Source organism: Suillus discolor (assembly GCF_016758755.1).
Source record: "Suillus discolor strain FC423 chromosome Unknown F5147scaffold_21, whole genome shotgun sequence".
Classification (NCBI taxonomy): Eukaryota; Fungi; Basidiomycota; class Agaricomycetes; order Boletales; family Suillaceae; genus Suillus; species Suillus discolor.
The window spans coordinates 284,008-307,060 of record NW_024541268.1 but is presented as its reverse complement, the minus strand read 5'-3'; the positions used below and the strand labels follow the sequence as shown (position 1 = coordinate 307,060).

At 48.2% G+C, this 23,053-nt stretch overlaps 8 protein-coding genes across 8 annotated transcripts; 5 read left to right on the top strand and 3 right to left on the bottom strand.

Annotated features, from left to right (window-relative positions):
• Positions 1-326: 326 nt before the first annotated feature.
• F5147DRAFT_690081 (uncharacterized protein) lies at positions 327-3,720 on the bottom strand. Its single transcript, XM_041437032.1, has 11 exons — positions 3,357-3,720; positions 3,205-3,307; positions 2,519-3,155; positions 2,241-2,447; positions 2,043-2,184; positions 1,711-1,992; positions 1,462-1,658; positions 1,208-1,407; positions 1,017-1,142; positions 809-964; positions 327-758 (listed from the first exon to the last, which is right to left on the bottom strand). Exons 1-11 carry the CDS (start codon positions 3,556-3,558, stop codon positions 509-511), a joined length of 2,502 nt encoding a protein of 833 aa, XP_041293990.1. The 5' UTR covers positions 3,559-3,720; the 3' UTR covers positions 327-508.
• A 456-nt stretch (positions 3,721-4,176) lies between these two features.
• Positions 4,177-8,581, bottom strand: F5147DRAFT_772562 (uncharacterized protein; the record flags this gene model as incomplete). The annotated part of the gene is made up of 15 exons (XM_041441360.1): positions 4,177-4,291; positions 4,349-4,473; positions 4,555-4,698; positions 4,747-4,871; positions 4,933-5,101; positions 6,011-6,098; positions 6,150-6,323; positions 6,376-6,501; positions 6,553-6,696; positions 6,747-6,970; positions 7,028-7,315; positions 7,367-8,016; positions 8,074-8,230; positions 8,282-8,467; positions 8,516-8,581. 15 exons carry the CDS (start codon positions 8,579-8,581, stop codon positions 4,177-4,179), a joined length of 2,781 nt encoding a protein of 926 aa, XP_041293989.1.
• A 964-nt stretch (positions 8,582-9,545) lies between these two features.
• Positions 9,546-10,545, top strand: F5147DRAFT_136391 (kinase-like domain-containing protein). The gene is made up of 6 exons (XM_041428217.1): positions 9,546-9,709; positions 9,766-9,877; positions 9,929-10,183; positions 10,240-10,270; positions 10,327-10,362; positions 10,434-10,545. Exons 1-6 carry the CDS (start codon positions 9,684-9,686, stop codon positions 10,448-10,450), a joined length of 477 nt encoding a protein of 158 aa, XP_041293988.1. The 5' UTR covers positions 9,546-9,683; the 3' UTR covers positions 10,451-10,545.
• Positions 10,546-10,578: 33 nt separating this feature from the next.
• On the top strand, positions 10,579-12,495 carry F5147DRAFT_136389 (uncharacterized protein). The gene is made up of 3 exons (XM_041428216.1): positions 10,579-10,649; positions 10,709-10,945; positions 11,010-12,495. The coding sequence occupies exons 2-3, from the start codon at positions 10,840-10,842 to the stop codon at positions 12,416-12,418; spliced, it is 1,515 nt and encodes a 504-aa protein (XP_041293987.1). The 5' UTR covers positions 10,579-10,649; positions 10,709-10,839; the 3' UTR covers positions 12,419-12,495.
• Positions 12,496-13,860: 1,365 nt separating this feature from the next.
• Positions 13,861-15,657, top strand: F5147DRAFT_690072 (isoprenoid synthase domain-containing protein). Its single transcript, XM_041437031.1, has 4 exons — positions 13,861-14,359; positions 14,415-14,888; positions 14,944-15,095; positions 15,147-15,657. The coding sequence occupies exons 1-4, from the start codon at positions 14,264-14,266 to the stop codon at positions 15,418-15,420; spliced, it is 996 nt and encodes a 331-aa protein (XP_041293986.1). The 5' UTR covers positions 13,861-14,263; the 3' UTR covers positions 15,421-15,657.
• Positions 15,658-15,974: 317 nt separating this feature from the next.
• On the bottom strand, positions 15,975-18,611 carry F5147DRAFT_690063 (P-loop containing nucleoside triphosphate hydrolase protein). Its single transcript, XM_041437030.1, has 10 exons — positions 18,386-18,611; positions 18,282-18,332; positions 18,071-18,231; positions 17,752-18,021; positions 17,621-17,698; positions 16,823-16,920; positions 16,587-16,770; positions 16,440-16,531; positions 16,267-16,391; positions 15,975-16,214 (listed from the first exon to the last, which is right to left on the bottom strand). Exons 1-10 carry the CDS (start codon positions 18,585-18,587, stop codon positions 16,177-16,179), a joined length of 1,299 nt encoding a protein of 432 aa, XP_041293985.1. The 5' UTR covers positions 18,588-18,611; the 3' UTR covers positions 15,975-16,176.
• A 120-nt stretch (positions 18,612-18,731) lies between these two features.
• F5147DRAFT_690059 (uncharacterized protein) lies at positions 18,732-19,722 on the top strand. The gene is made up of 3 exons (XM_041437029.1): positions 18,732-18,885; positions 18,935-19,003; positions 19,061-19,722. Exons 1-3 carry the CDS (start codon positions 18,809-18,811, stop codon positions 19,479-19,481), a joined length of 567 nt encoding a protein of 188 aa, XP_041293984.1. The 5' UTR covers positions 18,732-18,808; the 3' UTR covers positions 19,482-19,722.
• Positions 19,723-19,984: 262 nt separating this feature from the next.
• On the top strand, positions 19,985-23,032 carry F5147DRAFT_772557 (uncharacterized protein; the record flags this gene model as incomplete). The annotated part of the gene is made up of 9 exons (XM_041441359.1): positions 19,985-20,182; positions 20,255-20,443; positions 20,495-20,674; positions 20,724-20,789; positions 20,846-20,954; positions 21,003-22,041; positions 22,090-22,300; positions 22,354-22,839; positions 22,895-23,032. 9 exons carry the CDS (start codon positions 19,985-19,987, stop codon positions 23,030-23,032), a joined length of 2,616 nt encoding a protein of 871 aa, XP_041293983.1.
• Between the last annotated feature and the right edge of the window lie 21 nt (positions 23,033-23,053).

The following is a 23,053-nucleotide window of genomic DNA, read 5'->3' as shown; positions in this document are numbered from 1 at the left end:
GAGCCTGATCGGGCCATAGCCGAACTGTGGCACTACTAAACCAAGGTACATGTTAGTGTGTACGGGGGCGAGCAGAAAACGATATTCATCATCTCTGCTGCCCTCAGTGGCAGAAAAAAAGTTCTGCCATGTATGTATCAAATCCAGGAAAACTACTGATACTCACGCAAAGCCCGAGAGAGCAATCAGACCTGGCGCATTGATAGTCATAAACGCACAACTTGGGACAATTGACATCGGCCCCAGTCGCGTCGGCGGATATGGCAGAGATTATTGATGCTAAAGCAGCGGAGACGGCGAGGACAGTTGCAGAGGAGAAACGCATTGTTTGCAAGTGACTCGTGTGATATAGTAGGATTGAATCATATCATGTAGGAAAACGGCTGGCTTTTACGGGCTGAATGTTCCTCTTGCGTACGCGGTCTACCTTCAAATGGATGCAAATGATACTTCATCACATGATTACCGCGACAGCTGTACATGACATTAGGCTTCAGATCGTATTGTCTCAGCTGATATCCACGTGTGCCGCGTCAATCACCTCCGGCTCCTCCCCCTCAATATCAGCAATATCAATAAAACTTTGCTCAATCGCGCGTGCGTACGCGCCCATTTTCCACATGTCCCCTATCTTGATGTTAGCATGGTCGAATGCAAATGCAACGACGGGGTCGCCAGCCTGACGCTCAGATACAGAAGGTGGCATCTTGGGGTAGCGGGCCGAGAAGTGTGTAAGGAGGATGTTTTGTGCGTTCATGCTGTTTACAAGTTGAACAAAAGTCTGTGATTGTATTGCATGGAAACGCACCTCTTGCCTATGTCGATTGCCTGCCCAAAGGTGCTGTGCATCTTGGCGCGTGCCATTTCAACTTGATCGTTGGCCATGGTAGCCTCATGGATCAGCAGAGTGGCTCCAGCACCTGCCTGCACGAGCTTTTGGGTTGGCACTGTATCACCCGAGAACCTGAGGATGCGCTGTAATTAACACAACAGGAGAGTAAAAAGCGACGCCGTACACAACAGACCACCCATCCAGATGCTTGACAATTAATCCATGGCACCTCGCGCGATGTTCCACATCGACGGTATTTATTTTCTGCAATCCAAGCGTCTTGCACAACGCTCCGGCTGCAAGCCTTGACCTTTACGATAAGAGAACAATAAGCGTCAATGTATGAGAAGACTAAGAGCTCAAACTGGCACTCACCCCTTTTGATCTTGATCACCGTAATTCCACCCACCCCGTCCCTTGTTGCGCCAATGAATCTCATCACTCAGGATAGGTACCACACGGGCCCGAGCATCCTCCGAAAACCCAAGCTCCTCAAGCGCATTGTAATCCCGAAGATAGAGGAGTACCATGCGATTGCTGATGAGGTAGAGTGGTTCTTCCGGAGGCGGGTCAAGCTTCTCCACATATGAACACCAGGAGATCATCAGGGTATGAGCGGGGATACGCACCTGCTGTCTCATTGCCAGGATCTTTGCGAGACCAATGTGGTGGTCACCGTGAATGTGGCTTATGAAGATACACTTCAGGGCCCTTAAAACGTTCCACACAGCAGCTCCATAGTTCCGAGAGAGTTGTCCCCATGTCCCCTCTCCTGCATCCAGGAGAATATACCCTGCTCCCGGGATACACAGCAGTGTACCAGAAACTACACAAATAATTCAGTTGGGTTTCTGGGGTGAAAACGGAAAAGGACAAACCATTTCGGTACTTGCTAGGTATAGCACTACCTGTTCCGAGCGTGACCACCGTGACGTCCTTACCTATAACATCAGGTACTGCAGCCTCATCGACGCGCGCTTGTGCCTCGGAAAATTGTGTTCTGGCAGCGTCAGAGAGTGATGAGAGCTCGCCAGACAATACGGCGGGGTGAAAGAGATCATTCGCTTCTGCCTCAGGGTCTCGTAGTGGTGGCCGTGGCGGACGGATGTCGATGACAGTATGCGCGCGCATGCAGTCGGTATTGGACGGAAGACTCGCGGCTACCACATCTTAAAGTTACAGGACATAATTAGGAATTAAAGTAACGCACTGTCCATAGTTTTCTTAGCCTCTAGAGAATATTTGGGCACAGGGAAGATGTCGCTATCCAGGTGGTTGAGCCTCAGCTGGTTGAATGCCGCGCTAGTAAATGTGATCGGATCTGATCCATGATCTCTAGACGCAACGATATGCTGCTCTCAATCGCGTCAGAACAGCGCAGTGCACACCCAGAACAAGAGGCACTCACGTGTACATCGTCATCGAACCTTTTCATGAACGCCTTATACCGCTCATGCTCAAATACATCATTGCCACAAAGATGAAAGACAACTCTCAGCGAGTGATCTTTCTTTTCCGGCCCCTTGCCCCAGTATTTTGAGAACGCGCCACTCTCAAAACCCTTTACAAGAGAAGGTATATGTGCAGTGCTGGGCGTGTCCAGTATCAAGACGACCTATAATTCGATCAGCCAACTGTGTCCCAAATCGAGAGCGAATGGTTAGAAAACGCGGAAAATGAACGTACCCCAGGATTCTCACTAGCACCTACAACATCACTCGGTCCAACACTTCTCTCCACTCCATCTTTGCCAACTACAGTGACCGTCTCCCCCCTTGCAACTCGTGCACGTAACGGCCCAGCACTTAGGCCCAGCACCTCCGCGCGCTTGACATCAAACTTTCCCCGAACCCGCGGGCCAACCACCGCATATGCGAGCGTTGCACGTAGATTGCATGCAGGCAATGAAGGTAAGGGGCGGTTGAAGCCTGACGGCTGGGAGACATGTTCGACTTTCGCGGACGAAATGACGGGTTTGGCGGCAGACCCAGGAAACATTGCGCGCACAATGTGACGAAGCCATTCCTGTGCCATGTCACCGACGAGCGTGGTGGGGTCGAAGTCAGGGTGAGATATGACTTCCTGTAGCGGTGGTGGAGCAGGGGAAGACGAACGCTTCCTCTTTCCCGATCTCCTGTTAACGGCACTAGTTTCAGAGTGTGGCATTATGTCCGATTCCGAGGATTCCAGTGAATGGATCTCAGTAGAAATTGGTAATGCGAACACAGAAATATTATCGTCCTTGTAGATGGGTATATCGTCAGGTAATTCATCCGGGAGGCGGGAAGTAGGTATTTCGATCGGATTCACGGACATGTTTTCCCTATGCTGATAGTATTAAGATGAATTATTGAAGATCAGAAAATAAGTACCTGAATGTGTATTTACGCATAGCTGCCATGAAGTGCAACAGCCCGGCTGGCCCGGCAATATTGAGGCTGGTAAGACCCGAGTCCGCAAAAGTCATCAATAAACCTGTCGAAAACACGATCAACAGTTGACACGCTATCAGGATCACACTCACCTGGAAGGCCGCTCGCTCGCTGGGTGCCTATAGAAGTCAAGAACACACCTCTAGTCTTCTTCCAGTTCCTCCTGCTCTGGAGAAACGCACGGGTAGTATTCTCACCGACATTGAAGATATATTTTGCAGAGTCAAAGGTGATGAGAATAGTAGGCTCTGTATCTGAGGATACAGCGCTGAGGACTGACGCATTCCAGGACATGGGCACTGACAATGACGAAGATCGTGAAAAGAATCGTGCTGAAGAATAGTGAAGAGAATGAGTGATGCGGGATAGTATATACAGGTTACGACGACATTGCCAGATAGCCAGACTGAATGAAACCTAGAAGATGTAATTAGACTAGGTTTTCTAATAAGTAGATGACTCGGAGATCAATCGATCACGCGTCACGGTTCTCCTTAGTCCTAGCTAAGCAGAAAATAACGTTTGTCAACACGCGCATACATGACGGTACACACAGACATCAGCAAATTCCCTATGAAATGATGCTTGATTGTCGTCAGATTGTGATCGCACTGCAAACATCACAAGCACTTACAACCATTACAATTGATGACAATTGTTGTGCAGCCAGTTACATTCGCGACATGCCTAATTACTCTTTGAATGTAATCTCACATATTTTCGGCACCAACTGGCAACTTTTCAAAACATTGCATCCATTGTAGTACCATTACACACACAATATAAATATGTGGTCAAGACAGGTAATCACGCGGCCATCGCGTCACAATGAGAATCAAAACAAAATATATTTAAAAGATAAATTCACTGTCAAGCAATGCCAGCTACGATGATGTAGGAAATGTAGAACCATTATACTGTACTAGTAGCTGCCCTTCTTGCTGCTGCCTGAGCCTTCATCATTGCCATCACGCTGTCCTCACCCTCATCCCCCTCATCGTAATCTATGATGTCCGAGAATATGCGCCTGCCAAGATGAACACCATTGAGATATAAAACGATACAACACAGGGAATTGTCATACCCATTCCACCATGTGCACAATGCTGCCAGTTCACCATCGTCAAGTGCTTCAAAGGTCGTCCTGACGATATTGTTGTAAAATGCTTCATAGGAGAATTGAGACTTGTGACCACGGGACATGCTACCCTGAGAAGAGAGCACAAAACTGAATCTACAAACACATTAGTGAGACAAAAACTCAAGAAGTCAGCAGCCTGACACACTTACCAATGTTGCAACATATGCGATTGATGGAATGCTGACTGTTCGAATGCCATGCAGTGCAGCATTTCCATGTCGTGTGGTCAACCTGCCTGACACACCATCCAAGCAGATTGCCGAACTAGGAGACTTGAAAATATGCAAGTAGCCCTTGAAGAACTGGTCAGGTTGACCTTGGTACCGAGCAACACTACCCACCTGAACAAGCAACTCATTCTCCAACCAGCCTTTGAAAAAGTCATTAGGGTCGACCACCTCGTTAAGCCAAAGAAAACAGGGGAACTGTGAAGATGTGACCACCATTGACCCATCACGAAGGCCATCTTGAGTCCAACCACAGTATATTCATGAAAAAGAACACTCACAATGGGTCAGAATAGTTACGATTTGCAGGACACAGCAGCTTTCCTGTGCACTGGTTATTGAAACCAAGAGTGTGACGTGCAGAGACAAAGACCGAAGGATTGATACTTGGAAAGTGGCGCCAATGTGCAATCTTCTCTTTGATGCTATTGATGTCATCCCCATGAGCTCGCCGGCATGCATCATTGAGCTGCAAAATTTCAGTTAAACATATACTGCAAAAGCATGCAATAAGGTTACCATGGAGCCGATGAAGGTTCAACGATACAGCGAGGCACGAACAATGCTCCTGACTGTATCTATAAATGTTGTAAGGTCGCGCGTTGCCTAGTCTGCTATACTTGAGACGACAAGTGCGTTCGACCCTAAAGGGGAAGCGAGTGCAGCAAGGATCTAGAGGTATGCGCTGAAAGCGCTACTGGTTGGCCAATGCGAAGCGCGAGAAAGCGCAGGTGCGCGCAAGGCGCGGGAATGCGCGCGTGTATACAGATACGAGAGAGAGTAAGAGTGAGTTTGCTTAAGTGATGATATGATGTAAGACAAGAGAAGAGAGATGCGAGGTGTAAACAAATAGATTTCTACTATGTTCTGCTAGGTGAATAGTGGGTAGTAACCAGTAAGTCCTCTGTCGTTCTGGTGGGAGAGTAAGTTTTTTTCCGGTGGGTGAGTAAGTTCCTCTGCTAGTATGTACTGCTGGCGCTTAAGTATGGCGCCTAAGCGCTGTCATGCGGAGCCGAAGCGCTACCGAGTAAGGTATGTAAAGATATATGTAAGTAAGGGTCCATGATAAAAATAAAGATGGAACGATAAGCAAATGTGAGAAATGGAAATATACGCACTAGGGAACTTGGTGGACAGTGGATGGATGCTTCTGGATGGCTGGCGCTATAGGGCGCTCAAGCGCGGGAAAGCGCGCGCGCATATACATCGTGAAGCACGGGAAAGGTACGCGCGCATGGCGCGCGTTGCGCGGGAAAGCTGCACCTCATATAGAGATAGCTGCAGGTAGCACACAGAGTGATGCTACAAGTTCGTGCCATGTACTCCCCAGTGAAAACTGCCATATTGCACAATGAGAGGCATGAGTCTCTACACCGACAACCAAACATCCAGCCCTATGGACTTCGTCAATGATGCAAGGGGCCAACGAGCAAATGGATTTATAGATGTCATATTGCTCATCCTCCCTGTCAGAGTGCTTTGTGAGAGACAGTACCAGGATCCTGTGTGAGACTTACTTTGGTGTATACTCACCATGACTGCTACTATCGGCCTCGCGTTGGATCCCCTTTTCGAGAATGGTTATGTTGTGCTGCCACATATCAACCCAGCGTCCAAGCATATGGCCTTTGTGAATGAGCATTTTTTTATTTACAGCCACAACTTGCTGCTGGGCACTAGCCTTCTTGATGCTAAAGGGAGTCTTCTTAGCGATGGATCAACATGACAAAGACAGCCACTTACACTGGCTCTTCGAGGTCATCGGAGTCATCATCTCTTCGGCGAGGACATTTTTTTTTATGTACCTTTGGTGTGAGAGGCTCTGGGGATGGTGACGAGCCACCAGATAGGTCACTGGAAGTTGGCAGTCTGGATCACATGATGGGAAGCTCGCCGAATGAAAAAATCACGTGTCTTGACCGGCGTACTTCATCATCTACACGCCAGTGAGTGACACGGATAGCCTGGTCCGCACGAGTGCCAAGTCCTGCAATCTTCTCCTTTGGAATAGTGCAGCGAGGGCATGGACAGCCACCCATGTCACGAATTGTCACAATTAAAACCCTGACTGTCATTGAGTAGAGCACGCTGACGGTTAGAAAATAAACACAGACTTTTCGGGATAGTCTGCAGAGTATGTGAATATGCGAGGATAGATTCGTTGTCGGATGCCATCTGCGCAGTCTACAATGATACCATGCATGTATGCAGTAATAAAGTCGTCGTCTATGATGAGGTTCCAAGCTTGGTGAAAAAGTTCCCTTCGGCAATGTGTCAAAAGTGTCGGAGAGACAGCACGTCCTTTTAATCGCAAAAAGTCGGTGATGGAATCAGGCAGCTAGATTGAATTAGTATGAGTCATTTCGAAATGGTCAGACAGCAATACGATACTCACAGCATGCAGATAGGCCACGCAATGAGCAGCACGTGCAGTTGGCCTGCATCGATCATACTTTGACTGGTTAGCAAAGTAAGCATATATTGGCCACAGCTTGGCCTGTCCAAACTGCGCCACATGGGTGGCATCTGACCAGAACATAAATCCGGCCACCGCTCTTGGGAGATTGCAACCTGTTTCTCGTGGGGATGACTGCAGCTCACGGTCTGCTGCCAAGAAAGCATCCGATGTGTACACCTCGTCGAATACACGTTCTTCAACATCAGAGTGCGAAGGCTTCCAGAACTACTTGAATGGGTGGAAGTGAAATTGTTTGGACGGGGGAGATGTGAAAACCTCCTGGATGATGGTGAGAAGGCTGCGATGGCGAAAGTTGGGAATGTTGAATCTGATAGTAGGTACCTCTGGGGCATCAGGATCAATCTCGCCATGGCGGTGGGCAGTTTGAACATCCCTCGCACGTTGGCGCTTGCTTGACTTTGTGGTCTTCTCGCCCAATGGGATATCGATCGTTAGATTGGAATTTATCCACCCATTACCTTCCCATGGAGAGTCAGCATCGTCTGCAACTTGTGCATCTAGTTTGTCCATGTTAATGCCACATAAGTCTTCAGTCCTGAAGTCCGGATGTGACAGGACATTCTCGATCAACTCTTTGCGGTCCACCTTTGATTTGTTAGCTCCACGGTTCCAAAACCAGTGGTTAAGCAGGAACAAGCTCATATTGGGGTATGGATGTATTATCTCGGCAAGAGATTGGGGTCCCTCATTACTGGGTATCTGGGCAGAATCCCCACGCAGCTGCTCGAAATCAACATCCGCATCAGGAACACATGAGGGGCGTCCACGATATTCACACATGAGGCCAAAGGAATTCACGAGGGTGCAGAAAGTTTCAGTCACCAGGAGACGGACGTGTGATGGAAGAACATGAGAGGGAGGTTCAGTATTGCTTTGTGTACTGGAAGTAGCTAGTGGGCCTGGTCCTTCGGGCAGCATGTCAGACAATGTCTCATGCACTTTAGCGCTGGGCCGTCAAACACGTTTGCCTAGAGGATGATTGTTGATGTGGGGTGAAGTGGGTGTAGTAGAGGCATCTGCCATTAGAGACGGTTCGTCGTATGTGAAGTCGTCAGCCGTCCAGCAGGGGTGTGTGTCTGGGAGGGGGCTGGCAGCCTCGATTGGTGGGTCAGTCGAGCTCTGTTCAAGTAGAACATCAGTAATGAGGCACAGAAGGTTGGAACTACCCACAGGATGCTGCACCTGCATCGCCCTAAGCTTTGAAGCTGATAATGCTCCCATTTCAGCACGGCGAGACTTGTATGGAGTAGATATGTTGGCCTCTGCACGTTCAGGATGTAAATGCCTGGTTTTCCACTTTGAAGGCCCTGGTGACAGGCCAACATTCTCGATGGTGCGTTTGGAATGTTGAGCATGCTGATATACCCTGTCAGAGTGTCATATGGCAACCCTGCATCGTGTAACATGGCGGGTGAATGAACTGTCGTTGGCAGATTGTTGTCCACAAACACAATGAAGACTGGAGGACATGAATAAAAACGTCAAGACCGTGACTAGTAAACAGAGTGGTGGGAGCATAGGTATGAAAATTGCCTTTGACGTATCGAAATTAGCACAATCATATCAAGATCAGGTGACTCACAGACAGCTCCGTTGGAAATTTTCAGTGTTCCTTTGATTCATATTATCCATCCAAAGTTTTAAGACGCTACTTTGTATCGAAGTTCAGCTCAATGGTACTACTTTCAGATAAAGAAAACTTACACAAACGGTATGAACAAAGTACCTCATGTCTTGCTCGCCGGCTGATGCACTTGCAGAATGTTTCATTCGCAGTCCCCAGAGGCTGACATGGGGGCAGGTACACCCAAAGGCAAAAGGTATGTGAATCGATTGTCGTGGAAGTCCTGTTCTTGTCCCTAATAGAGATGCAGGCACAAACTGATCAGGAGGATACCACTATCAGATTTTATTAACAAACCTGGCGAGGCACTGACCACTTCACCTGTCCCTCCGTATACGATTGCCACAGTAGCTGAGGTGCCAGAGACACCTGTCCCTCCCTACCGCCAAACTCCAGCACCCCTAGTGGTCTCTCAGATGTACATGCATAGGATTGTGTCGGACCATTGGGAAGCAGAAATCAAGCGTTGCGAGGCAGAAATCAAGCGCTGTGAGGAAGCGCGAAGGGCGCACTTGTTGGAAGTGCAACTGGCTGCACATGGAATAACTAAATTAGTGTAGTTGAACGAGCCTCACTGGCCCTACCACAATGCAAAAATAATTACAAGTCCGTTGTTTCCGCTGATTGATCCGAGAACCTAAGTGTGCCGCGCCGCAGATGGTTTATAAAGAGATTGTATTCACAGACAGGAATCGCGATATTGTAAAGCGTCACACAATCTGGTTGCAGTCACCACAATTGATTGCACTGATTTGTAATACGACTACAAGTTCTCACGTGCAGGTAAATATTGTAATCTTATGCAATCTCGTAGGGAATTTGCTGATGTATTAGTGGTGGCGGTGAACACGGTTGAACGTTGAACGTTCGAACTGTGGCCAACCCAATTCTTGAGTCGATTCAGGTGGACTCCTGCAAACTATCGCATCGGATTTCTCGCCTGAATCTATGTTAAAACTGTTCGAAATTCCTACGTGCGCGCTTGCTCCGTCTTATGGAACCAATCACTGAATCCCCGTGCCTCCGGCAGTTGCATTCCTGATCTTACTGATCACATAGTCAAGTGTGAATATCCCGAGGCTACCAATAGTCATAAGTATCATATCTGCAAGTGCACCTGGGACCGGCCTAATCATTCTCCAGTATGTGTTAGTCAAACAATCAGCGTGAACTGATAATTCTCATATCTTCAGGTCACGGTGGCAGTCAAGGTTATCAGGGTACTGCAACCTAAGAACGTCTTGGATCTTACCGAGAGATACGACGAATTACTACAAGAAATCAAAGTGTGGGGCAGACTTCAGAACGAACATATTTTGCCTGTGCTCGGATACGTATACGGACATGGCCATTTACCTAGTCTTGTGTTTCCGTGGATGGAGAATGGGAGCTTGACCAACTTCTTGCGTGAACGCGAGTCCTTAGAGCGTGGTGAACGTTTTCGCTTGGTAAGTTCCTTTGATTATGATGGGATTCGTGTACAAACAAATTTCTGTATGTTCAGCTGCAAGACATCGCCTCGGCACTGCAATATTGTATGTCTGCACTCGTTTACAAAAGTGTGGACTCTTAAGTGGATTTTTTATTCTAGTGCATGCTATCGCAGTGGTTCACGGAGATTTAACAGGTGTGAGTTGTTACCAAAAATAACAGGGCAGACGAGCGCTGATTACTATCTCTGATGTGCTGGTGCGTCAGGACAACATTTTGGTTGACTCGCATGGGCGTGCTTTTGTAACGGGCGTCGGGCTTTCCAAGAGGCTTAACGAGGTCGCCTCCAAATCCGAGTCTGGTTCGAACGACACCCGTTCAGCCACTATTCGCTGGATAGCTCCCGAGTTGGTTGATGATGATGAAGAGACCTTTCCCACTTCCAAAAGTGATGTATGGTCTTTTGGTTGCAATATGATTCATGTACATCAACTCGTCCATCGACTTTCAACCCTACATTATGTATCTAACAACTCTCTCAGGTGCTCTCTGGGCAGTTGCCCTGGTGGTCAACTCGATCTAACCACATTCCCCTCCAACTACTTGCAGGAAAGGTACCACCACTACCACCAGTAATTGAGGATCAGGCCCAAGATTCATCCTTCCTCCGAAAATGCTTCTCTTTTTCACCAGCAGACCGCCCTTCCGCAGATCAGACACTAGCCTTTGTACGCAAAGCACTAAGGACGGGAATGCCGCAGACTGCGGAAGTTGCGGTGGTACGTTTGCTGAATAAGTGCCTATATGCAAGCTGATCGCCATATCAGCATGATCATGACCAAGGCATTCCCCCTGTTGATCAACATGATCACGACAATGGCATTCCTGCTGTTGTGGCCGAGTTCAAACGACGTGCTTTTGATCTGGTTCCATCACATTTGATCCATATCCCAACCATGGAATTGATCCCGCGCGACAAACTCATTACACTACTGAAACCAGAGACGATCACTGAGAAGGATATCCGTCAGTGTGGGGGATGGTCGAGGGAGTCTGCCATAGAGTCAGCTGTGGTCAACCTCCTCAAATATGCCATTCTATCACACCGATGGGGAGAATCGGAGCCGACATTCCAAGACCTAAAACGCGAAGGAGCGGGTTACAAGAAACTGGAGAAGTTTTGCGCAAAAGCAAAGGAGTATGGCTGTGATCTCGCATGGTCTGATACCTGCTGCATCAACAAAGAAAGCAGCTCGGAGCTTGATGAAGCAATTTGGTCGATGTACATGTGGTACCGCGAGGCCTATATATGCATAGTGCACCTGGCTCAGACAAATTCATGGGATACGCTGGAGAACGACGAGTGGTTCTTTCGTGGCTGGACCTTGCAAGAACTTCTTGCACCCCTTAGGATGAGGTTTTATTATGGTCCTACTTGGACGCCTCTTACACAGAATCTTAACGACAAAGATGACGCGAGGGTTGTTCGTGCTCTTTATCGCGCTACCAAGATCCCTGAAAACGACCTGCGCAACTTTCGCTCCGGGCCAAATCGTGCCTGGGAGAAGATGAGCTGGGCAGCGAGTCGGAAGACAACCCGTGTTGAAGATGTTGCCTACTCTCTTACCGGTATCTTCGACATCACCATGACGGTCGCATATGGAGAAGGAGATCGAGCTTTTAAAAGATTCATGGCAGAGCTTATCGAGAAGTGCAAGGAATGGCAAATTCTTGTGTGGGCTGGCGGACTCCCTGGATGTCCAACAGGGCCTTCCTGTTATCGCACAACAGACGGGGCAGCACTCGAGATGCTCAAGAACCACGAGATCTCGTGGTGGGGAGAGGGTTGTGGTGATGACGACTTCTCAATCACAAAGCGTGGCGTGCAGGTCAAGCTATTCATGGTCCCTGCCTCCATTGACCAGAGCCTCTGGCAGTCGGTATTCCTTTCCTGTCCCGCTGGTGGTCTCACGACATCACCGCTCGACGAGCTGGTCGTGCAATCTCCTTTCTTTCCACCTGCATCTACGACGGAGTGGGCGATCGGGGTTGTTAACTATCATGACCATGATGACGCTATGAAAGGAAAGTTGAAAGCAGGACAAATTTATATATGTTTCCTCTTGAGGCGGTTTTGTCGCCCTGGCCTGGATACCGTGCGCAACCACTGGAGAAGGGAGGTAACGGACAAGATTCTGACGGTTCGTTGCAAACATGACTTCGAAAAAGAAGTAGAGATCGTTTGGTTATAAATTATAGAGTAGAATGTGGTAAAGAAAACGTGTAACACATACAGTGGAACCCTCAATGATCATGTTACGAATGGTTCAATGAAATCGATTCGTGGTGGTGTGTCCCCAGCCCAATTGCAGTATCTGTATTGATGGCATGACGAGCCATGATAGCGCTGGTTTGACGTCGCTGCTAATATTGCCTGCCAATTGCTAGGCAATTGAACATGTCAACTAACACTGTCAGTCAAATTGCGAGCTCAGGCGCCATTATGTGCCGACAATAAAAGCTAGCGTCATGGCGCATTTGTACCATGTATCACAGCGTATGGAAAGTCAACAATGACGATCAAAGGGCAATATGCAAGTACATGAAATTGCAATTTGTATCATTCACTAAATCGTAGCAGGCCACTGGCAGCTCGCTCTTGAAAGCTTGACAAATCGAAGTGCTTCTTCAGCAGAAAAGTAATTGATGGATCGTCGTTGACTAGCAGGAAAATTCTAGTGCTGGTCAGGGTGAGCTAGAGGGAAGAGCAGATGGGAGCCTGAACCAGCAGTGGTTCCTTCTTCCACCCTAGCGTCTGCGACCATATCTCGAGCAATCACTAGTAATAGTTAACCAAGACATAGTAGCACTTATTGGACGAGGAATGGTATTGTTCTTGGCACGTTTTCAGTCACGTCAAATTGTTTATCAACAAGTTATAAGCATACTTTTCTGATTAATCCGCTGAACTCAGTTAGCACGAGTAGTCGTGTTGTTGGCAAAACTCGGCAGTTTGACAACCGGTTGTGCCCGGTCATCGGCAAAACTTGGCAGAACTCTCAGATCTGATAACATATAGTTTTAACATAAAACCAACGTCCCTAAAGAAAGATGGTGCATGCTGGAGGGGTTGGGAACTCACCGGCACCCGCGGTCGACATGCTCACATACATGTATACTCGTGAAGAGGTTGACTGACATTGCTGTCGACACTGCACAGGATCTTTTGCATGAGCGTTTCTGCTCTCGACCGAGTCTCGTGATGTAGATGACCTCTTTGCTGGTCCAGAGAGTATCTCACTTGACGACTAATTTGTGGCTCTCGAAGAGTTGAAGAAGACTGAAGTACAGAAAATTTAACCAAGTTGAAATGCAGGAGGGAAATGCTTTTGATTTCGACGAGTTGGATCGGGTCGAACAAGGAATAATATCCGGGCCACAGGCTATTATGAGGTTGAGGTGGTGGGAGGACATTACTTATGATGTCTTCATTAGGAATGCCGCTAGTACACATATAGTTGCAACCGGCAAAACTCTAGTCCACAAGGACCTGCATTTATAGTGTCCTTGCATGTAGACTGGTCCGCTGTCATACATGTGTCCATAACCGGGACCATGAATCCGAGGATATCCGAGTCAGATCGCGACGCCCGCGGAGTCGGACCTCTGATTTCACTTGCATTAATATTCTTTCTGCAGTCACGTCCTCCTTACTAGTAGTCGGCGGCCTCCGGGTCGGAGCGCACAGTCTTTTATCCGTCTGATAGCACCACAGCGCAGCAATCCCCAAGGCCTAAGAGATTATGCTCTCCCCAAGTGAGATTGTTGCATACTTACCTACTACTATGTTTCAAGCTCCCAACTCAGAAGGACTACATCTGCTCGATTCATTGGCGGCCGCCTATCTGATAGTATCTGATCCGGTTGTAACTTACATCAGACACGAAGTTTCCGGTCATAATTGCAACGCGATCTGCACAAGATCAACGTGAACGATGCTCCGGTCATAGCATGTTTGGGCGGCCGTGCATAGCTTACAATACTCTTGTTCCCCAATAAATCGGCATACATCACGGAGTATAAGTACTGCAGGGTACATGCAACCCATTGAAGCAATTCTCTTGCCAATCTTCTCTCTGCAAGCTTTCACAATAACAATGAACAGCCTGTCCACATCCACCCTCGATGGCGAAGTACGTGCTTGCGTTTTGATACCTTTCCATGTTTTGATTTTCATGTGGAATATAGGTTCTAGCAAGCATCCGCCAGTCCATCGCCGAATTTCTTCAGCGTTGCGGTTTGCAATACAAGAATACCACACTTGACGAGGCATGGCATTCTAAATGCTCTCAGGAGGCCATCAAGCGCGGCTATCCAATGGACGCCATCCTCCCATACATGGCCATTGGCGCGGCCGTGATGTCCAACGCTTACGACCACCTCCCGGACAATGCAACCAAGATGTGGATCTGCCTCTTCACCGCCGTAGGCGCGTGCATCGACGACATGATGATCAGGCCAGAATATATAGTGCATGTGTACCATTTCAACGAGCGGTTTGCGAATTGCCAACCGCAGGGGCATCCAGTTATGAGTGCGTATGACGGGCTCTTGCGGGAGGTCGCTTGCCATTATTCTGCACCGGTGTCGAATTTTATCGTGACGTCCGCGCTCGACTTTGTGTCTTCCATTTTACTTGACGATGAGACCAAAGATATGACGGTATGGTATCTCTCATATAAAGGAAGTGTCGATCTTTAACCCTTCATGTGGACAGATCTCGCCGCGAACTCCCTCATACCCCGAGTATTCTAGGATGCTATCAGGCATACCGTATGCGTACGCATACTGTGTTTTTCCTTGCACACTCCCGCTTCGTGAATACGTTCAATGCATGCCGGATCTAGCCATAGTCTTAAACCACGCAAAGTGACTACTACATCGATGATCTTCTGTTAACCTTTCTGACCTGTGATTCAGTGATATATTGTCATTCTACAAAGAGGAGATCCAAGGCGACACCGCAAACTACCTGTCGCTCATGGCAGCCTCTCGTGGCCTTACCAAGCAGGACGCTCTCCAGGAACTCATCGAGAAAACTGTGCAAGCACATCAAAATATCCTCGAATTTCTGAGACCATGTCCTGAGGCATATGATGCCTATGTCGCATTTTTCGATGGGTTTATCAAAGCCCATATTACCGTAAAAAGGTACAAGCTGGAGGAGGTCATGTCGGAGAGGTCATCTTCTTAATGGATACCTTTTTTATGGTACTTCTCAATATTTTCTGTATGTTGATCACCTATTCAAGTAGAGCGCTAGCTATCACGTTTACAAAATCTGCCAGGCACCATTAGATTGCCGCTCTTGCTCCCTCCAGTTTCGAGCGGCTTGATGAGAATGTGTGCATTTTTCCCAACGTACTTACCTCTGGGCTAATTCAGTGTATGTAAAGTCGTTGCTGTAAATATTAATACACTTCGCACTGCATTTTTATAAGTTGACTCCACTGAATAATATAATTACTCGGTAGTTCCTGCCCTTTAGTCTGTCATCGACTCGGCATGACTATGATAGGTACACCCTAATAAATTGACCATCGTATGGTAGTAAATCTCCTTTGCTAGTCAGTGCAGTGATGTCCTACATATACATATGCATGTCTTATTTATTTTACCTGACTTTCACTTGCCAAGCCGTCCCGAATGGCCTGATTTTTTCCTGGCCATTCTATGACAACATATAATGGATTCGGACTGCTGTTAGCGTCTGGTATAGCCAGGCTCAACATTTGTAAACTTTGTTGCCACGAATTTGAATGAGGCAGTGTCGCCTCAAAGCAGCGCAACATCTACGTCAATGACAAGGAGAAGCGACGTGACCCCAATGTGACATCAGGATTCTTCACAAAACATCGATCATCAAACAATGCGATTATCCTACTTGCCTCATCTAGCACAAGTATGTATGCAACGTACAACAGCCCCAACTTCTTGACCATGCGTCGAATTAACCAGATTTCCAGTAAGCAATATCTCCGTCCACCACTGTCGTCCGTCCATCAGTGATAGTCTCAAGGAAACGACGGGAAGAACCCACTCTCATAAGGCTTGCCTTGCTGTCTCAGTTTACCTGCAGCCTTCACAGCAGATTCGCTTCCATTCTCCTTGAGGTCCTCGTACGTCATGATTTCACCACAAACGAACTTGTTCTCAAAGTCAGAGCTACATAAGTGTGAGAAGAGGTAGAATAAAAATAAAAAAACAGCATACTGAATAACACCGGCCGCCTGAGGTGCCTTTGTCCCCTTGCGAATCGTCCATGCACGTACTTCATCAGGTCCACAGGTGAAGTAACGGATTAACTGTGATTAAAAATTCGGATCAGTGACCGATCAGCGACCAACGGATGAGACCCACGTCAAGACTGGAGTACCCCGCCTGTGTTATCTTTCCGAGGGCACTTTGTGCTCCTGGTTCCTTCTGAGCCTCGGCACGCTCATCGTCAGGAAGTTGCGCAAGACGCTCCTCCAGTGATACAGAGAATGGGATGAGAGGGTCCCCGGGGTTATGTGCGTCAATCCAGCCCTTGATCTTGGCTAACCTGTATGCGGGTGTGGGCTGTGGTAACAAAGAGAGTTGGATAAAGGCTGTACCACTTATTCTTCTTGCGGACGTAGTCCTTCTCGCTAAGGTTGACGAGGTAAGTGATAGGCTTGGCGGTCAGGAGGGTAAGGCTGTTGACGACCTCGATCTACGGTGGGATTAGCGTGCGCCCAGAAAGTAGCAAGTTTGTGAAGGTTAGAGGGTAGAAAAAACATCATTGAATGATGGGGCGTTACTCCCGCTGAGTCAAGCGAGTTTATGCTCTTTTCATAGCTCAAAGGCGATAACGAGATATGGAATTTACCTGTGGAATCGTGGTCAGTATGGTAGATGAAGATCGCAGATGACAAAGAAGGAATCAGAGAAATATGTTATCTCAAAGGAATATTGGGGCGTTACTCCCTCCTCAACGAGCTGGGTTATCGAGCAAAGCTCTTTTTCATCGTTCAAAAGCGATGATGAGAATATCATATTTACCTGTGGGACGACAGTCAGCACGGTGGACAAAGATTGCGGAAGACGAGGAACAAATCAGAAAAAATAGTTATCTCAAAGGAATGTTGGGGCGTTACTCCCTCCTCAACGAGCTGGGTTATCGAGCAAAGCTCTTTTTCATCGCCTAAAAGCGATAACGAGAATATGGTATTTACCTGTAAGATGACCGGTCAGTATGGTAGACGAAGATTACGACAGCAAGGAAGGAATCAGAAAAAACAATTATCTCAAAGGAATAGCGGGGCGTTACTCCCTCCTCAACGAGCTGGGTTATCGAGCAAAGGCTCTTTTTCATCAAGGTACAGACCAAAGTGCTGGCCAAAAAAATAATGGCGAGTATAAGAAAGACTTGCCTCTTTATTGTTCCACTCGCACTTCCTGATATCCTTGCCATCGACGGTAAGGGCCTTGTAGATTTTCTCAACTGTTGCCTACAGCGTGAGTCCGCACCAGCTACACACCAAACGTTTCCAGCGAGACGCACGATTTCTTCCTTCTTAGCCTTATCCGCCAAACTGTTGTTGCCAAGCGATCGACCAGTGCGCTTGAGGCCGTCAAGGTGCTTCTCGACCCATTCAATATCCTTGAGGCGAAGCTCGGTCTGAATGATCTCCATGTCACGAAGAGGGTCAACATCGCCCTCTACATGGATGACTTCGGCGTCATCAAAGGCACGGACGACCTGGAAGATACCATCGACAGCGCGAACGTGAGACAAGAATGCATTTCCAAGTCCTGCACCTGTTGATGCACCCTGTAAATATGTTGGTGAACAAATCAAGGTTCATGGGTCATGAACGTACTGCAGTAAGACCTGCAATATCAATGCAGGTGAGGAAAGCAGGCACGCGCGAGGCGGGCTTGTACAGATCGCAAAGCCAATCGAAACGCACGTCCGGCACGGGGATGCGCGCTTCTTCTGGGTTGATTGTTGCGTATGGAAAATTGGCAGCCTTTCCCAAATCTAAAATATTTTAGACTCGGACGCGTACCCACAATGGGCTATATCCGCACCGGTGTCGGATAGAACATTGAAGAAAGATGACTTTCCAACATTCGGAAGACCTGTACGGATTGTGATTGAGTCTGGATTCGATTCCAGGATGATAAGCGCATACCAACGATACCGATCTTCAAGTTATTGCTTGGACGACCAAGCAATACCTTTTTCTCTGCAGCAGGAGCCTTCTTGGGAGGCATTTTCTTCTTCTTAGCTTGAAGTGTGTGCGACGCAGAAAACGGCCGCAGAAAAATAAAACAAGACGCAGTAGATGTACGGGGAAGGCGATGCAAGCAGAATTGCCGCCATCGATCTATCATCTCCCAAAAAAAACTAGTCACGAGCTCTGCAAGAAAGAGAAAAATTCGGGAAGCTGTCCCTTTATGGCACTCTCACGGCCGTAATACGAGGTGATTTTCGGCAGTACATATCCCAATATGGAAGGCATCCTGCCGATGGGTTGATAATACCTAAGCACTGCGGCATACCACGCTCGCGGCTACCCAGACAACGACAGGCGCATCTTCCTTGTCAAAACGCGATGAAGAGCGTTGTACTAGCTGTAATCGCCCTGTGTGCGTCGTGGACACATGCTCAGACATTGACTGTCACAAACATGTATGATTATCAGCCTTTTCTACACTGAGTTTTTGTCTTACTGGAACAGCGGCGGCGCCACAGTCGTGGAAGTCGTTACAACAAACCCCATTAACGGTCTTGCTACAACACAAACACTGTGAGTGAACTCGTTGTTCGTAATTTAGCCTCGAAGGACATGCTCATAATGTAATAGGCAAACCGTGACTTCGAACTCTCTTACCTCAAATACCCTCTTAACTACTACCACTGGGCCACTCCAAACTATAGCAACTACTTCGACCACACAGAATCAAGGCCCAGTAGAACAACCCGGAACAACAGTCCTAACACCAGGGGGACCTACCCCATACACTTATACCACAACAAACGCAGCTGGCTCCACAGTCGCCGTGTTAGCAACCTTCACACCTACAGGGCCTGCCACTGTATTACCAGCCCCAACAACCACCGGCACAATCCTCAACTACTCATCATATGTGGCTTCAGTCGGGACAGGCTCAGCAGCAACGTCTGGTGCAACCCGCCGGGCATTCTCACTCTCCAGCGGTTGGTATGGACTGGTAGCAAGCACGATGCTTGGCATCGGTGGTGGTGCATACTTCATAATATTATAAGGCGTACGTTTTATACCGATGTGAGTCGATAGGACAGTCGTAGATGGACTCTTGATGTGCGATGATCACATCAACTTCATGGCTGCTGTGTCGCCTAGTCACTACATAGACACTCACTACATGTTATCTCGGGTTACTTTAGTTACTCTGGAGCCTGTTGTCCCCTTGGTCTATCGACAACAGTACTTATTTAGCTTGATACCACTGTTTGGACCCTTGCAATGTCATTCATTAAATGAAATCTCTGTGCAGTAGTACCCGAAGCGGTGATTAAGCAGTGATTCGGAGTGACAAAGATCCTTCATATTATTATCAAGGAACGCACATCCGTCGGATCGACCTAACATTGAAACCCCCGTGAAACCAGCATCGACCACGTTCCATCATAATTTGACTCCGCGATATTCTGCTTAACATCGTTTGTGGGCTCGTTGTGGGCTCGTTGTGGACCTTGAAGCAGGTCCTGTGAGGCTGTGATCGTCACTTTTTTCTAACTTTCTCCCATGTTCAATCAATTGCAATCGCAGCAACAACCATCACAACTTGAAGTTCAAGCTCAGTCCAATGCAAGTCAGGAAGTACTCGCTGTCGCCTGTGTCATCGATGCCTCCCTAGCACTCGCTACAGAATGGACTCGTGTACTCACAGCGTACATCCTGCCAATTCTCAAGCGTCTGAACGAAGCATACAGCGGGCATAATGTAAGTTTTACCCGAATCATTCTTCTGACAAACAACATGCTGAGTATGAGCCTGTATGAATGATGTGTTTAGTTCCGACTAGCTTTAGTGACGTATGGCGCTGCGGATACATATCCCAGTCCGCTGTTATCACAACGTTTCTTTCTCTCCCCAAATTATGTGATGAAGGAATTGCGTGAGGATCCCAGGAAGTTAGGAATTGGTTCAGTGATCGGTGCAAGGGGGCTATCCGCCCTGGAGGGAATGGTTGCTGCTATCGAGGTGCGTACTACCGTATCTTGAGCCACTTCTCACTCTAAGCTGTGATGAAAGCTCTTTGACATCTTGCATAACTCGCTTGCCTTGGCTGGTCCGAAGGATGGTCGAATGCACGTTTCGCATATAATACATATCGCTGGAAGTCCACCCGATTCTGCGCAAAGGCCCTCATGGAATACCCTTCCGTACCTCGACTCACTATCATGGGACACGCTACCAGTAGAACTCAAGAAGGTTAGTACCCTCGGATCAACTTTTCACGTTAAATTGACCTGCCTCATAGAGAAAAATCAATCTGAGTCTTGTCACACTACAACCAATACAACAGTTCCAGGATGTTCAGTCTGCCGTCAGTTTACATTTAGTATGTCTAGCGCATTGTCATTGAAAACTCTTCTTCCTTAGACCTCAGCACCAGCTCCACAAACAAATCCCTGGTTCACTGTCTATACACCACATATACTCATGCTTTCTGGATTTCCCTCACTGTCGCACGTGCAGACCCCAAAACTCAGTGAGCTTTCACGAACCTCCATCCTATTCCCCCGCTCACAAATCCCAGACGTTGCAAAGCGTTCAAACGAATCTCCTCAAACACCAGATACAAAACGACAGAAGGTCAACGAGAAAAGCTCACCAGCACTTAGCCCGCGTCCTCCTGGAGGAGGTGCCGGTCCAGTAGGCCAGAGACCACCTTCTCGGCAGGTTCTCACACCTTCTGTCCCACCTTCCACCCTACCTCAACCACGTCCGCAATTGCTCCAACCTTCTCCCATACCTCCGCACGCAACCACGACATCTGCACCTAGCCCTGCAAAACCCCCTGCAAAACCTGTCGCACACCCACCTTCCAATGCTCCAAACCCTAATGCTCCCCCTACGCAACACACATTCCCCCCCAATATCAACATGGTAGTCGAGCGCGGAAAAGCTCTCGAAGTCGAGATTAAAGTCATCGAAGCCAAACTCCAGGAAGCACAATCTGCCGGGAACGCTGCAGATGTCGAGTCGCTTCAGATGGAGCGCGTCGCGAAATATCAGCAGGCGATGAAGATCAAAACTATTTTGTATTCAATAGCGAATAGGCCTGCAATGGGTGGTTCGAATTCAGGTGCAGGGGGGTCGGGAGAAACGCCTCAGCCTCAGCCTCAGCCCCAACCGGCGGCGAGCAACATAAAGTCGGAACATGTAGCACCGCTAACGGTGTCTGCGCCCGTATCCGCACCCATGGAGGAGCAGAAGCCAGTCACGGATCAGAAGCCACCGCTGACAGATCAGCAGGCACTAATACACCTCATGCAGGCGCGTTCGGGAACAGCACCATACGCGAATCCAGAGCTTGCAGCGCAAATGCACAAGTTGCTCAACAAGACTGGTATCCCGGGACCAACCTTTTCCGGTTCACCTCAACCCCGACCAGCCCATCCGCCTGCCTCTGGATCTACATCTCAGCATCAGTCTCAGCCCCAGCCCCAGGCCTCAACCTCGGCAATCCCAGGAGGGCCAAATCAATGGGAAGGCTCTTTTACTATACAGCATGCTGGACAACCAAAGGGGTTTGAAGTGCAGGTGGCCGCCGTTATGAATTCTAAAGGTCAACCGTACGTCATCGGACAGTTTCTGTGGTCTAGTACTAATTCCTTGTGCAGCCACACGGAAACATGGCCCGATAGAATGTTCATCGATATACCACAAGGAGGACTGAAGGATCCATCAGATTTAAAGTTATGGCTTCAAAAACACCACCAATCTGCTGTGATAGCTCAGTTCAGGCCCCAAGCACGAAGCATTGAACAGAAACAAAATGACGCGGCTCATAATGCGTTGATGAGGATCATGATGGAAGCACGAACAGCGAGTGTTCCGTCCATTCTCGCTTTCTGTCGTTCCTACTGACAGTCTTTGATATTCAGTATGGCATAGTGGCGTGGCAACTTCCTTCGGGGACTATGTCACAAAATATGATCGTGTTCCCCATGAGTAACAAGCTAGTAGGCGCAGTGTTCCCTGTCACTGGACTTCCGGATCTACCGGGCTCTGGCAAAGTTGACGGCTCAAAACCGCAACCGCAACCGCAACTGCAACAACATTCACAACCACAACTGCCACTGCAACAACTACAACAACCACAACCACAACCACAACCACAACCCCCAGGCGTCTTCACCCCTGAGATGCTGACGCGACTTCAGGGCCTTGACCCGCAGCAGCAAAGGCGCTTCATGCAACAACTCGCACTCCAGCAGAAAATCCGGCAGCGGCAACGAGAACAACTCCAGCAGCACCAACAATTACAGGCAGGGGTAATGCAGCAGGAGGTACAGGCACCAGCACCTGGTGTGGGAATGCAGAATATGAGTCCGTTTTCGAATGGAGCGAATATGCCAATGAATATGTTTGTAAGTTGTTATGCTACACCTACGTGAGGATATACTGACAATTCGACATGAACAGGGCGGTGGTGGGGTACCGCAGAGGCAAATCAACGGGGGCATGCAGCTTGGCGGCGTGGGGTCCACGGTGAATAGTGAGATGATGCAGTCGTTTATGCAACGGAATGCGAATGGACAAGGGATGAACCCTCGTGATTGATGAGGCTGTCCTAATTTCTTC

Bases quoted from the DNA above. Each gene is read 5' to 3' on its own strand.
- F5147DRAFT_136389 (XM_041428216.1), top strand. From the start codon at position 10,840: ATGCTTCTCTTTTTCACCAGCAGACCGCCCTTCCGCAGATCAGACACT. The intron at 10,946-11,009 runs GTACGTTTGCTG...ATCATGACCAAG, and splicing joins AGACTGCGGAAGTTGCGGTG to GCATTCCCCCTGTTGATCAA.
- F5147DRAFT_690081 (XM_041437032.1), bottom strand. From the start codon at position 3,558: ATGTCCTGGAATGCGTCAGTCCTCAGCGCTGTATCCTCAGATACAGAG. The intron at 1,143-1,207 runs GTGAGTGCCAGT...CTTATCGTAAAG, and splicing joins GGTGATCAAGATCAAAAGGG to GTCAAGGCTTGCAGCCGGAG. The intron at 965-1,016 runs GTACGGCGTCGC...GCGCATCCTCAG, and splicing joins CTGGATGGGTGGTCTGTTGT to GTTCTCGGGTGATACAGTGC.
- F5147DRAFT_690059 (XM_041437029.1), top strand. From the start codon at position 18,809: ATGAAGAGCGTTGTACTAGCTGTAATCGCCCTGTGTGCGTCGTGGACA. The intron at 18,886-18,934 runs GTATGATTATCA...TTACTGGAACAG, and splicing joins ACATTGACTGTCACAAACAT to CGGCGGCGCCACAGTCGTGG. The intron at 19,004-19,060 runs GTGAGTGAACTC...ATAATGTAATAG, and splicing joins CTTGCTACAACACAAACACT to GCAAACCGTGACTTCGAACT.
- F5147DRAFT_690063 (XM_041437030.1), bottom strand. From the start codon at position 18,587: ATGATAGATCGATGGCGGCAATTCTGCTTGCATCGCCTTCCCCGTACA. The intron at 16,921-17,620 runs GCAAGTCTTTCT...ATCCCACCGTAG, and splicing joins GCGAGTGGAACAATAAAGAG to ATCGAGGTCGTCAACAGCCT. The intron at 16,215-16,266 runs GTGGGTTCTTCC...GACGGACGACAG, and splicing joins GCAAGGCAAGCCTTATGAGA to TGGTGGACGGAGATATTGCT.
- F5147DRAFT_690072 (XM_041437031.1), top strand. From the start codon at position 14,264: ATGCAACCCATTGAAGCAATTCTCTTGCCAATCTTCTCTCTGCAAGCT. The intron at 14,360-14,414 runs GTACGTGCTTGC...TGTGGAATATAG, and splicing joins CATCCACCCTCGATGGCGAA to GTTCTAGCAAGCATCCGCCA. The intron at 15,096-15,146 runs GTGACTACTACA...CCTGTGATTCAG, and splicing joins ATAGTCTTAAACCACGCAAA to TGATATATTGTCATTCTACA.
- F5147DRAFT_136391 (XM_041428217.1), top strand. From the start codon at position 9,684: ATGTTAAAACTGTTCGAAATTCCTAC. The intron at 9,710-9,765 runs GTGCGCGCTTGC...TGCCTCCGGCAG, and splicing joins AAACTGTTCGAAATTCCTAC to TTGCATTCCTGATCTTACTG. The intron at 10,271-10,326 runs GTATGTCTGCAC...TTTTTATTCTAG, and splicing joins CGCCTCGGCACTGCAATATT to TGCATGCTATCGCAGTGGTT.